The sequence below is a fragment of the Eulemur rufifrons genome, chromosome 19 (assembly GCF_041146395.1).
Source record: "Eulemur rufifrons isolate Redbay chromosome 19, OSU_ERuf_1, whole genome shotgun sequence".
NCBI classification, from domain to species: domain Eukaryota; kingdom Metazoa; phylum Chordata; class Mammalia; order Primates; family Lemuridae; genus Eulemur; species Eulemur rufifrons.
In genome coordinates this window covers 18,861,598-18,876,041 of record NC_091001.1, presented here as the reverse complement: position 1 = coordinate 18,876,041, position 14,444 = coordinate 18,861,598, and the positions used below count along the sequence as shown (strand labels likewise).

The 14,444-nt window shown below is 34.2% G+C and overlaps 1 protein-coding gene across 2 annotated transcripts in view; it reads left to right on the top strand.

The window, feature by feature from the left end:
• The window catches only part of TBC1D19 (TBC1 domain family member 19), a 124,975-nt gene that overhangs the window by 22,549 nt on the left and 87,982 nt on the right, over positions 1-14,444 (top strand). The window contains exon 4 of one of the 2 annotated variants that reach the window (XM_069494574.1): positions 2,124-2,199. The exons of the other annotated variant lie outside the window; for it this stretch is intronic. Within the exon in view, the coding sequence (XP_069350675.1) occupies positions 2,124-2,199 (76 nt within the window). The remainder of the gene's footprint in view (positions 1-2,123; positions 2,200-14,444) is intronic. 2 annotated transcript variants of the gene reach the window in all.

Here is a 14,444-nt window from a genome sequence, read left to right as displayed (position 1 = left end):
ACATGATCACATTTGCATTTTATTTATTCAACAATGTATTGGTTATCTAGTATGTGCCAGGCATTATACTAGACACTGGAAATACAATTGCTTTGTGAATAAAGGAAGATATCACTCCTGGCTGACAGTCAGGCATAGTGGTGAATAGGTTGAAAATAGTATGGAAGCAGAGGAAACTGCTTAGGAACTGAATATAGGCGAAGGATAATGGTTGCCTAAAATAGGATACTGTCAGTGGGTAGAAAAGCTGAGAGGTATATATGGGGACTTGGGGGACAAGAAGAAACAGAGTCAAGGGTGCTGCATACATTTCTGTGCACTGTTCCTATCTGGCAACCCTTATCTCTTCATATTACTAAATGTAAGCTCCATGAGGGCAGAGATTTTTGACCTGTTTTGTTCACTTCTATATCTCTTTTACTTTGAACATTTAGTAGGTTTTTGTTAAATATTTCTGCATAAATAAATATCTAACTTGATTTTGGTTTTAATATGAATGACTTTTGAGTTGCCTCTTTTTGTTACCTGTATTTTTGGGTAAATTTCTTTGATCATTAAATAACTCTTACGATTATTAGTAAATGCTTTTAAGTTTCAATTCTAACTTTCTAAGTTTTATTAAATTTAGACATAATTGCCATTAAAAATGGAAGCAAATTGGGTAATGTGAATAGATTTTAAACTGTCTTGCATATAAGACAAGAAATATTGAAGTATCTAGAGACTATCAATTTTTATTTCATTTGTGAGTGGGAAAAGTACATGGAATGCAGAGTTTAATAGAAAAAATAATTTGCCAGAAATAATCAATTTGTGAAACTGTCTTACAGATTGGGTGGGATAGGTTGCCTTTTTCTATTCCAGAAGTGTTTCTTCTAGCCAGTTGAGCCTTTTACACTCAGGCTCTGGGCCAGATTATTAACCCTTTACACATGCTACCGCCCCACTTTGGAGCAGGAATTTCTTGAGAATTCAATCTGTGGTTCTTGATTAATGGAACGTGGTTGCTTTGCTGTAGGTGCAAGACCCATTTCAGTAGGAGTTATATATTGTTGCGGAAAGGACTGGAATCTCTAAGTAAATATTGAACCATTGTGTCTTCCTACTGCCTTTTCTATCTGTGATTTCATACCTCTCTGCACTTCAATCATTATGTTCCCACTATGCTGGCTTTTTCTGATCCTTAAACATTCCAAATATTCCCTCTTCAGAGTATTGTGCCTGCTGTCCCTCTGCCTGGAATGCTCTTCCCCCAGATACTGGCCTGGTTGGCTCCTTCTTCTCACTCATGTCTTAGTTCAAATATCATATCCCCTAGAGGCCTTCACTGCCTCCCAAATTACTTGTATCTCATTACCCTACTTTCATTTTCTCATGGCACTTGTTACTATCTGATATTATTCTATTGATTTGTTTGTTTTCATAATTATTGGCTGTCCTTCGTTAGAATGTGAAGTCCATGAGAACAGGGAATATTTTCTTAATCATCACCTTATACTTAGTACCTAGAATGGCTAAAATATTTGCTGACTAAATAAATCTATTTTCTTAATAAAAACAATACATTTTGAATGTAAAATATAATATTACTTGGATAACAGAAAGAATTAAATTATATCAAATTTGTAAATTTATGTATTACATATTAAAACATGGCTGTTACCAAAAGTATTATTTATATTACTATTTCAATTATGTAAAAAATATATATAATCATGTGCACAAGGAAATTAGGAGACATGAAATGAATTAATACATTGGTAAGTTAATGGATTTTTTTTAACCTTAAAAATTCCCCTAAATGTTATAATATTTCTATGCTAAAATTAATGGTTATAACAATTTTTATGTGAGCATTTTCAGAGATAGGTAATTTTAAAATTACCTCAATTTATGAATTCAGATTATCATGCAATTTAACTTTTCCTATGTAATTGAAATTTTAATCTAGAAATTCAATACTAGTAGGGTAAGAATTAAAGTTTTAGTAGGCCCTTGCACCTTGTGTAAATATATAGAACTAACAAATATTCTGTTTTATTTATAACATGGACGATAGAGGTAAGTAATGTCTAACCAAGAGAATAAATGTGTAATATTTAGCTGCCTCTTTTTGCTCCTAGATTTCCTTTACCTAGTCATCCTGCTGCACCTCCTGAACATCTTAAAGAACCTTTGGTATACATGAGGAAGGCACAGGTCGGCTATTGTTCATTTTTATTTCATTTTTGCATGCTGAGTTATGCAGAGTAAAAGATCCTTATTATTGTCAGGAGTATGTATTATTCATTATGAAAGCCTTGGTAAGAACCACTAAATTGGTGTTAATAGTATTCGTATATTCTCTCTTTATTTTCAGTAACCAAGGATCGTGCCTATTTAACTATAGTTACCCTAGAAAAAATTGAGTAGAAGGGAAAATATCATTTACCATACTGGCTTGAAATTTAAAATATGATGAAAATATTATGTGACAATCTAGTCTTCATGCCCTATGATAGTAAAGGAGTGAAATGTGAATGGACTTATACCCTGTTGCCGTAAAAGTTTGCCCTTTGAAGCCAGTGTTATTGATACTGTCTTTGAAATATATTTGTTCTCACAGCGGGCTGTCACATACTAATTGTATTCTGTTACAGAACTCAGATGAACCTGCTATCAAAATGGGCTGGCAAACAACTAAGAATCACTTTTAAAGGATGAAATAAAGTAATTTAAGTAGAAAAACTATAAAAAGCTATTAAAATAGAAGCTCAGTACATTCTGTCACGTGCCCTAACTCTTTTAACTGCCCTTCACCTTGCACAGCCTAGCCCACCTCTCTTCGGCACAGTCCTGTCCGTAAGCCTTCCTCGTCGTGGTGCTGGCTAGGACTCTGTGACTGCCACTGCTGACGTGTTTAATGGGCATTGCAGTCACAGTTCATCTTCATTCTCCAGCATAGTCTCAGAAATGGATTTTTCAAACCTTTTTAGTACGAAATATTTCAAAAATACCTTAAAGAACTACCATGAACCCATGACTCAGTTTCGACAATTAACATTATAGTTCTGCTGCTCTTGAAAATTTTCTGCTGCTTGAGTTATCACATTCCACAACAGTGGATATTAGGCAGATTTTTATTTTTCAACTTTTATTTTCATTTAAAAAAAACTATCAAAATTAGATGACAAAAGGAGGCGATATAAAAAAAATTTTAATGTGGGGATAGTTGAAGAAGTTTGTATTTCTGTTTCTAGGTGGTATCTTTTAGGGCTGGAAATTGGATAATATTTATTTGTCATAATGCATGATAGTTAAATGATACTAGTATGAAAAAATTGTGTGGTCTTTTGTTGTAAAGATTTAAACTCAAGAAAATAAAACTAAGAAGGTGTATCTAAATATTTTTTGGTGAAGTTGAAAACTTTCAAATGGTATAGAGAAAATATCAGTTTTAGCATGGTAGGTGTAGAAAACAAAACACAGAGCCTGGTTTCCTATCATGACTGAAAAGAAGAGATAGAGAGGTAAATAATAAGTCAATTCTTAAAGCCTACTGCTAGTTGCTGAGAATATACATGGATGATAAGTGTATTGTGTATATACTCTATTTGTTTTTTTTGACTTATCCATTTACATCAGGGATTGGCAAATTACAGCCCATGGACCAAATCCAGCCTGACATCTACTTTTATAGGGCCGGCAAGCTAGGAATTTTTTTTGTTTACATTTTTAACTGGCTGAAAAGTAAAAATAAAAATAAAAATAATATCATGTGACACAGGAAAATTATATGAATTAATAAAATATGTTTTATTGGAAAATAGTCATGCTTATTCATTTACATATTGTCTGTGGCAGCTTTTGTAATACAGTGACAGAGTTAAGTGCTTACAATAGAGACCTGATGACCTGCAAGGCCTAAAATATTTACTATCTGCCCTTTTACAGAAGGTTTGCCAATGCCTGCACTAAATTATTCATTCTTTAAGAGCAGGGACTATGCTTTTTATCCTCAGCATCTAGCATAGTGCCTAGCCCACAGAACACTCTCAATAAATGTTTGTTGAACTAATGGATTCTTTGGCCACAGCCATACTAATTACTTCCTCTACCAGTTAATATCTGCCTATCTTTCCAGATTTGTTCTTCTTGAAACATCCAGTTCTTCAGCTCCCTATTCTCTTGGGCAGGTCTCTCCTCTTTGCACGAAAGCTATCTAGTCTGGATCACATGACTTCCATTCCATCATGTTCTCTCTTGCACTTCATAATCTCTTGCCTCATCAGACTTCTATTCTGTCTGCCATTGTAGTCCTCAGCCTAAGGCCACTCTACCATCTGTTTAATATTTTCTCTTCTCTCCCAAACCCTTGACTACTTCAGGGAAAAATCACCCAAGTCCTGTGTTAACCATTAGTCTAGTCTAAATTCATTTAACTTTTAGAGATTCTTTTTGCTACCTGCCAATACTTTCATTAATCTTTATTCATTATCTGCTCTCCATTTAGGTTGTTCTAAAACCTTTCCATGCTTGTGTGGCCCCCAATTCTACCTCTGTCTTGCTCATTTTTAACATTTGCCGCTTACTTTGAAATATTCAGATTATGTCATACAAGCTTCCACAGCTTCCATCTTCTCTGTTGCCATATCTCTTTTTGCTCTAATCTTCTATGATCAGTTATCCGTCATACATTTCTTCTGTGAGATCAAATTCACCATGTTGAAAACTGATTTTATTACCTTCTTCCTGAAATAAGTGTCTCTTCCTGACTTTTCTATTTCTGTTTATAGGTTTCCATTAATTTTGGTAATTTAGACTTGAGATATCTTTGATATCAGTTTTCCATATCCAAATAGTCACTAAAGCTGTATAAATTATTTCTTCCCATAGTCTTACAGTCTTTCTTTGCATTATCAAGGCTATTGCCATAATGATACGATAATGATTATGATGATAATGCTGATAATTATGACTATCTTTTATTGAGTGTTTACTTTGTGTCAGATATTGTGCTTTAATTCACATCCTTGCCTTATTCTCATATCTCCCGACTTTCAATCTATCTCTCTCCCCATCTCCTTATGTATTCTCAATATTATTAACTTTCATTATAAGTAGATGAACTCTTCTAATGTATCTCAGTGCCCTTTTAACCAACCTTCAATGACTAGCAGTTGTCTAACAAATGAAGTTTCTACTCCAAAGCTCAGCATTTAAGAATTTTTACTATCTGTGCCCAGCTTCCCCTTCCACTTTGTCAGTCTCCACTGTCTTACAACTGTCCTATGTGTCTTTCCAAGTGAATCATTTTGCCTTTTTCTCTTGCATCATTAACACTTCTCAGATTTTGTTTTGTCTTTGAGAGCCCTTTCTAACTGCTTTGCATTATGAAAATCCCATATACTTTGTAAGGGTCAGCTCAGATGGCATCTCTTCTTGATTACCCTTGTTGAAAGAGATCTCTCCCTCTCTTGATCTCTTATATATCTCTATGATTTTATGGCCCTTATCACAAATTGTGTTCTATTGTAGTAATTTCTGTATATATCTTCCTGACTTTTGTTATCTGACTCTTGAAAGAATTAATAGTTTAAAAATATTTTTACATACCTATTGCATCTAGTACACTGACCTTTATGTAGCAAGAGCTTGGTAAGTTTATGTTGAATTAATGGTATGGGAGTTTGCCATCGCTTCCAGCAGTTATTATAATATTTATTTAAAAGATATTTACTGAATGCCTACGAAGTAGAAGACATTCTGCTGTGGAGATTCAGTAGCAAATTAGATACAGATTCTACCTTTGGGTAACTACACGGTTTAGTAGTTGAAATAAGACTTGGACACAAATGACTGTAATACATGGTAGAAAGTGCTATGAAAAACAGTGCTGTGTGATTAAAGGGAGGTGGCTAGGAAGTTTTGTAGGAGCACTAGGTGGTTTCTTATCAGGCTGTTTTTTGCCCTTTACAATCAAAAAGAACTTTAAAAAAATCTAGTTTGTGTTTCTTTCCCCATTTTATTCAGTAAAATGTAGGCAGAGAATATTTTGGAATTATACCCTGGAAAAATTTGACTCATTTTTTTTCTATTAAAGTTTTATGAGTTATTTTATCTTCACTTAGCTTTTGATCATGTCTTGAGACTTGAGATGAAAATCAGCTCTCTGAAGTTTTTGGAAAGCTAGACTGGTACTTAATTTTCTAGGCTGATGAGGTTGTGAGGCTTCTTATTCTGCATCAGCATATTCCAGACTGTTTTCTGCTGAATACTAGCCCTGAGAGATGCTCCACACAAAAGGTTCCATGGACAAATAAGTTTGGGAATTTAGGCACACTGCTTTCCTCTTGATGAATCAGAATTGATTTTACTATTTTTAATGGACTTGATTTTTTTTAGAAGAGCTTTAAAAGGCTAACACAGAGAGTTCTCATAGATCCAATACCCACTTTTTCCTATTATGAACATCTTACATTAGTATGGTACATTTGTTACAATTATTAATCCAATATTGACATATTATTGTTAACTAAAGTCCATACTTTATTCAGATATCCTTATTAGTTTTTAACCTAATGTCTTTTTTCTGCTCCAAGATCCCATCCAGGACACCACATTACATTTGGTTGTCATGTTTCCTCAGGCTCCTCTTGGCTTTGACAGTTTCTCAGACTTTCCTTGTTTTTGATGACCTTGATAGTTTTGAGAAGTACTGGTCAGGTATTTTATAGACTGTACCTCTGTTGGCATTTATCTGATGTTTTTCTCAAGATTAGACTGGGATTGTGGGTTTTTTGGAAGAAGACCACAAAATGTGCCATTTGCATTCAGCACATCACATCAGGATACATAGTATCAACATAATTTATACTGTTGATGTTGACCTTGATCAGCGGGCTGAAGGAGTATTTGTGAGGTGTCTCCACTGTAATGTTACTCTTTTTCCCTTCTTTCCATACTGTCCTCTTTGGAAGGAGGTCATTAAGTATAGCCCACACTTAAGGAGTTATACTCCACCTTGAGGAAGGAGTATCTGTATAAATTATTTGGAATTCTTCTGCATGGAAGAATTTTGTTTTCTTTCCGATTTATTTATTTATTCAATTATTTATTTATGTTAGTGTGGACTCATGGATATTTATTTTATAATTTGATTATTAATCCAGTACTTTTTTGTTGCCCACAATTTATTTTGACATGTTAAAGGCTTAAAGAAGTTCCACAATAAAGAAACCTGTTTAGTTTTATTTAATCTACTGTTATTCAAGCTTATGCAAGTATGAAACTCTGTTTCCATGTGAAATACTTTGGAAAATTCTTTGCTATATCTTACAGAGAAAATAGTATGTGAAGAAACTGATACACAGTGTTATAAATCCAAATGTGTAAGTTTTCTTGTGAACTAATACTAGTAAGCAAATAGAGCTCTAATCATGCACCAGGTACCATTCTAGTGCTTTACATGTATTCACCCATTTAATATTTAAGATAACCCTATGAGGTGAATTACTCTTTTTTTTAATTTCACCATATTGTGGGGGTACAAAAGTTTAGGTTATGTGTATTGCCCTTCCCGCCCCCCCCCCCCGCCCCCCCGCCCAGTCAGAGCTTCAAACGTGTCCATCCCCTAGACGGTGCGCATCGCACTCATTATGTATGTACACACCCATCCCCTCCCCCCCAACATCTGCCTGACACCCGATTAATGTTATTCCTGAATGTGCTCTTAGGTGATGATCACTGAAACCAATTTGATGGTGAGTACATGTGGTGCTTATTTTTCCATTCTTGGGATACTTCACTTAGTAGTATGGATTCCAGCTCTATCTAGGAAAATACAAGAGGTGCTATATCACCATTATTTCTTGTAGCTGATTAGTACTCCATGGTATACATATACCACGTTTTGTTAATCCACTCATGTATTGATGGGCACTTGGGTTGTTTCCACATCTTTGCAATTGTGAATTGTGCTGCTATAAACATTCAGGTGCAGATGTCTTTGTTATAGAATGTCTTTTGTTCTTTTGGGTAGATGCCCAATAATGGTATTGCTGGATCAAATGGTAGTTTACTTGTATCTGTTTAAGGTGTCTCCATATTGCTTTCCACAGAGATTGCACTAGTTTGCAGTCCTACCAGCAATGTATGAGTGTTCCTGTGTCTCTACATCCACACCAACATTTGTTGTTATGGGACTTTTTGATAAAGGCCGTTCTCACTGGGGTTAAGTGATATCTCATTATGGTTTTGATTTGCATTTCCCTGATGATTAGAGATGTTGAGCATTTTTTCATATGTTTGTTGGCCATTATTCTGTTTGCTTTTGAAAAATTTCTGTTCATGTCTTTTGCTCACTTTTTGATAGGGTTGTTTGATTTTTTCTTGCTGATTTTCCTAAGTTCTAAATAGATTCTAGTTATCAGTCCTTTATCGGATGTGTAGCATGTGAAAATTTTTTCTCATTCTGTAGGTTGTTTGCTCTCGTGACAGTTTCTTTGACTGTGCAGAAGCTTTTTAATTTAATCAGGTCCCATTTATTTATTTTTGTTGTTGCTGTGATTGCCTTTGGGTTCTTCTTCATAAATTCTTTGCCTAGGCCAATGTCTTTAAGAGTTTTTCCCACATTTTCTTCTAGAATTCTAATAGTTTCACACCTTAGGTTTAAGTCTGTTATCCACTGTGATTTGATTTTTGTGAGAGGTGAAAGGTGTGGGTCCTGTTGAGGTGTGTTATTCTTATGGTCTTAGATAGGTCTAACCTCACAAAACTAATAAGTGGTAGAGCTTGGATTTGAACTTGGACAATCTGGCTTCAGAATTTATACTACCTGATAATATTCAGCTTGTTTCTCTATGTAGCCCAGAAATGCTCAGGCAAACTTAAGATATACTATGTAGTTGAATTTACCCTGTTCTCTATCAATTCAGTAACCTTGCAAAAATGAGAATTTTGTTAATTTTACAATACTTCAGTTCTCTTCCCCTTCCTCATATGTCTTTCTGTCTTCTGTATTGTCACTCCACTTCTTAAAACTTCCACAACTTAAGGATAGAGCTTAAATTCCTTATTAAGGCTTACAAGGCTCTAAGTGATCTCACCCCTCTTTACTATTCCAGTCCCATCTCTTCTTGCCTTCTCACACTGTCCCTCCCCATCCCGCCACACACATAAACAAACATTCTTTCTCTCTAATCATGCTTGACCTCCTTCACTTGTTGTAATAGGAGAATTTTTGTTTATGCTGTTGCTTCCACCTGAAACGGCCTCCCCACAATCCTATATATTTGTAGCTAGCTTCTACATATTGTTTAGGTTAGCCGGTGAGATGACAGTTTCTTTAGGTGGGCTTTCTGGCTCCCAGATCTCAGCTGCGCAGGTGCTTTCCCTGTGGTACCCTGTACTCCCCTACTGTAATAATTGGGTTGTCTGTATCATCACATGGATTCTGTAGTCTCTGTGAAGCAGGACCAGTGTCTCTCTTTTCATCACTGTATCTCCAATATCTGGCACAGTCCCCAGCCCACAGTGGATACCCAATAGATATTTTTTGACATGATGAATGATTTCTCCTAATTTTGGGAGGTTAAAAAAAAGATGAACAAATTGAATAAAAAAAAAAAAACGGTTAATTTACCCTCCTAGAAAATATTCAGACCCATTTACCTAGTAATTCTGCTTCTAGAACCTTGTATAAAGGAAAGAATCAGAAACACAGAAATTTGTTTGTGATAATAGTAAAAATTTAAAAGAACCTAAATGAACAACAGTAGAGCTTATTTAAATATAATATGGTATTTCTAAAAAAACAATGTTAAATAGACATCAAAAATGTCAACTTTGAAGAAATATTAATATAATGAAATAGGAAAATATATATGTTAACATTATAACCTTATATGGAAAAAGAAAAATATAAAAATTTCATTTTAATAAAAAATATATAATGTGTGTTTGTGTGTATATACATATGTCTCAATTACACACATATATGCATTAAAAAATGTAAGAAGAAACAAAATATTTTAACAGTGGTTATTTTTGGTTGATGGAATTTATGGAGATTTATTTTATTCTTTACATATTCTGTTTTATAAATTATCTAGAATAAATGTGTTATTTTATAATTGGAGAAGAATTACTAAAATGTTTTTCCATTAGATAGTTGGGTTAAAATTATTTTGTTTTACTTTGTTTTATTTGTTGTCAGGGTGAAGAAAATAATCTTTGGATTTTATAATTTCATAAGTTTTTTTTAACATGCTACATGTTTAATATATATGAATTTTAAAGACTTCTCTTTACTTTCATTGTTATAAAAAAGTAGCAGTGCTACAATACTCATTTTAAAAATTTTAATACAATTGCTATTCTTTTATAAATCTTTTGCTTTTCATGACTTAGAAATTATTTATACAACTCCTAAAATCCTTTGAGTCAATACCATAGATTCCAATTATTAGGGAAACTGATTTGAAGGCAACAATAATTGTATTTAGAGAGGATATGGGTTTGGGTAAAAGGCAAATGTCTTACTGTTTAAACATTTTTAATGTAAAAGGCCATTCATTTTCTTATTAAATAACATTTTAAAGCTTTATATTTATTTTATAAGTCTTTTGGGTAGACCATTACTTTTATTTTATTATTTTTTTTTTAAATTAAAAACGCTATATTTTATAAGAAATTTAAAAAATGGTCATGTCTTCAAATTAAATTTCTACTTTCAATAATGTATTGGAGAAAAAGCAAAAACACACTTGCTTTCTTCAAAAGAAGACTTTTCTTGTGTTACAATTACAATCTGTAGATTTTTAGAAGTTAGTAGACTAACAGCAAGACACACAAGCATACATGTAATACAAGCCTACATCTGTGACACATTGTTAAAAAATAGGTAATGTTTCATTTTAAGTGCAATAATTTTGTAATCCTTACCAAGTGATTTTTACAAAATGTTTATTCTCTTGAATCCAATGCATTCACAGATGTTAACACTTTAATGTTTATCATTTCCACCAACTGCAGCATTATCTAAGTAAACCAAAAAGACCATTACTTTTAATTTATTTTTTGGCATTAAGTGTACATTGAAATTTTAATTTAAATAATAGCACAGAAATAATCATGATTTTTCTTCAGCATTTCATTTTGAGACGTAGGGCTCATTTATTCACCTTCTCATAGGAACCGAGAAAAATGAAGTATCTATAAAACTGGAGCTAGAGTAGACCTGCAGGTTTTTGTTGTGCAAACTCTGGCAAGTGTTCATTTCTCATCTCCTGTTGCTCTAGGATTTCTGGAAACAAGGAACTCACGATTTCTTTGAGTTTAACCATATTTTGATTAAATCTTTCTACTTGTTGGAAAGTGTCTTTCTTATATTAAACAGTCATCTGCTCCTTGTAACTTCTACTCTCTGATCCTCATTTTGTGCTTGGCGTATAGAAGGCATTCGGTATATTCAGTGAGTCAGTGAGTGAACGAAGGAATGAGTGAATACCGCTTAATTAAGATTAGAGTTCTTGAGGGGACCTAAAGGATGACCCAGCGTGAAGGCAGCCACTCGCTGTTTCGTCTTGAATTACCCCTCCTTTTCAGGAAATTCTGTTCCTGTTTCTGATGTCTGTGGAACTGACTTCTCTGACCATATGAGATTTCTGTGGAACTAACTTCTTCAATCATCTGACTGAGGTTCTTGCAAGGAGTACCTTGGAAAAGACCTCACCACCTTGTCTTAGTGTTATAGATATGGGACGGGGGAGGGACAAGACATGGCCAACCACTGGGGTCACTTTTATTTAATTATTTTTAGGATTTTCAAGGGAGTGGTATGGGTTCCATTGACAACTGGTTTTGCTGTATCTAGCTTTCCTGTTTCCCTGCTCATTTTTTCATGTTCTTTCTATGGTTTATGACATATGGATTGATATAGCTCTTATGAACTTTTTGCAGTCTGTCCCATATTTTTATATATCTGTCTTATCCTCCTCACCTCCACCACAAAAGTGATGTGTTTCTTAGTGACAGGAATGCTATTTTATATATCTTTGGTGACATGTTTAATAGGTACCCAATAAATAAATGTTTGTCGAATCAATTTCATTATTTAAAAACTCAGGTATTATACCTTATTTCTACCTGTTCTAACCATAAAAACTCTGTTTTTGTTTTTTGGGTTTTTTTTTTGAATTAGACATTGCTTTCCTCTTTCCTCAATTTTTAGCCATGTTCTTTCTTCTGTTCTTGGCTATTTCTAAGTTCCTGCTTTAGTTGTGTAGTGCAGAAAAATGATAATTAAAATTTTGATAAAGCATTTCTTCAGTTCTTAATATTCTTTCTCATTCTGCTTTTATGTGTTCTTTTAAAAAAGTTTTCTCCTTCTACCATGTGAGGAAACAAGAAGAAAATACCAAATTCTGTGAGGAAAAAGGCCCTCACTATACACTTAATCTACTAGTACCTTGATCTTGGACCTCCCAGCCTCCAGAGCTGTGAGAAATAAATTTTTTTGTTTATATTAAAAAAAAAAAGTTTTCTCATTTTTAAAATGAGAGTAATGATACACATCTTGTAGGATTAATAAAGTAACATATAAACACATGTGAATCCCATAGTTGTGTTTTGTTAGCTTTTCCCACTCAGAATACTTTCTTCTGATGTCTAATTTCTTTTATGTATAACTTTTTCTCTTAACTGTCTTCTCTTTACATTACATTTAATGTTAAATTTAAAGTTAGTGAATTGAAATTCTTGGTACAATGGGATATCTGTGTAGGAGAACTATGATTAATCATTTTACAGAAAACTCCTGAATGAGGTGTTTTTGCCAAAATAATTCTTTAAAAGATAAGTTAACAAACATGTCTCAGAATATTTTGTCAAAATATTATTACAAAAGTCATCTCTCTCTTTTGAATGGCCTTCATGTTTGAGTTTTTAGTAGGTTTTTTGCTGTATTACAATTGTGTATTGCAGTCTTGAAAATATGTATAGTACAGTTGACCCTTGACCAACACGGGGGTTAGAGGCTCTGATCTTCCCCAACCCAGTAGGCAAAAATCCACATATAACTTTTGACTCCCCAAAACTTGACTACTAATAGCTTACTGTTGATCTGAAGCCTTACTGATAACATGAACTGTTGATTAACATATATTTTTTGTTATATATATTACATACTGTATTCTTACAATAAAGTAAGCTAGAGCAAAGAAAATATTATTACAAAAATCATAAGAAAAAATATATTTACTATTCATTAAGCAGAAGTGGATTATTATAAAGGTCTTCATCCTTCTTGTTGTCTTTCCATTGAGGAAGGAGGAGGAAGACGGTTGGTCTTGCTATCTTATGTGGCAGAGGTGGCAGAGGTGGCAGAGGTGGAAGGGGAGGCAGGAGAGGCAGGAATACTTTGTATAATTTTACAAATTACAGAACTACATCATAATTTCCATCTGACATTTTTGCTTTTTCATTTCTTTAAAAATATTTCTACACGGTAGCAGTTTGTCTTCCACTATTTGCTTTAGTTTCAGTGCCCATATCATAGGAGGGTCCATGTTATGAAAGAAGTAAAAAATGATCTCAAATAATCAGAACTCTTCTGCCAGATTATCTAATGTCAATTTGTTTTCTGGCACTGCTTCTGCTACGCCTTCTTCCTCCTTGCCTGGCACTGGTTCAGGAGCACTCATCTCCATCAAGTCATCTTCTGTTAATTCCCCTAGTGTGTTTTCTATTAGTTCTTAAATTTTTCTAAGATCCATATCTTGAAACTTTTCACCGCCCACCTTTTTTGCCATATTCGCAATCTCTTTCATGATTTCCTTAATTGGCTGTTTTGTAAATCCTGTGAAGTCATGCGTAACATCTGTGCACTGTTTTCTCCAGCAGGAACTCATTGTTTTGGGTTGATGGCTTTCATGCTTTTTCCATAACAGCAATGGCATTTTCAGTGGTGTGATCCTTCCAGACTTTGATGGTGTTCTCTCTTTTGGGGTTCTCTTCCATACTGTTGACAGTCCTTTCCACAGAGTACCATGTGTAATGAGCCTTAAAGGTCCTTATCACATACTGATCTAGAAGCTGAATTAGAGACATTGTGTTTAGGGGCAAGTAGACCACTTCAGTGCTTTCAGTGTTGGACTAATGGGGTTCTGGGTGGCCAGAGGCATTATCCAATGTCAAAATAACTTTAAAGGCAGTCCTTTACTGGCGAGGTACTTCCTGACCTCAGGGACAAAACACTGATGGAACCGATCCAGAAAAAGAGTTCTCATTGTCCAGGCCTTCTTGCTGTACAACCAAAAGACTGGCTGGCAGCTGGTGTTTATTTTTTCCCTTCAAGGCTCCGGGGTTAGCAGCTTTATAGATCGGGGCAGTCCTGATCATAGACCCACTTGCATTTGCACAAAACAGTAGAGTTACCCTATCCTGTCCCTTCTTGCCTTAAAACC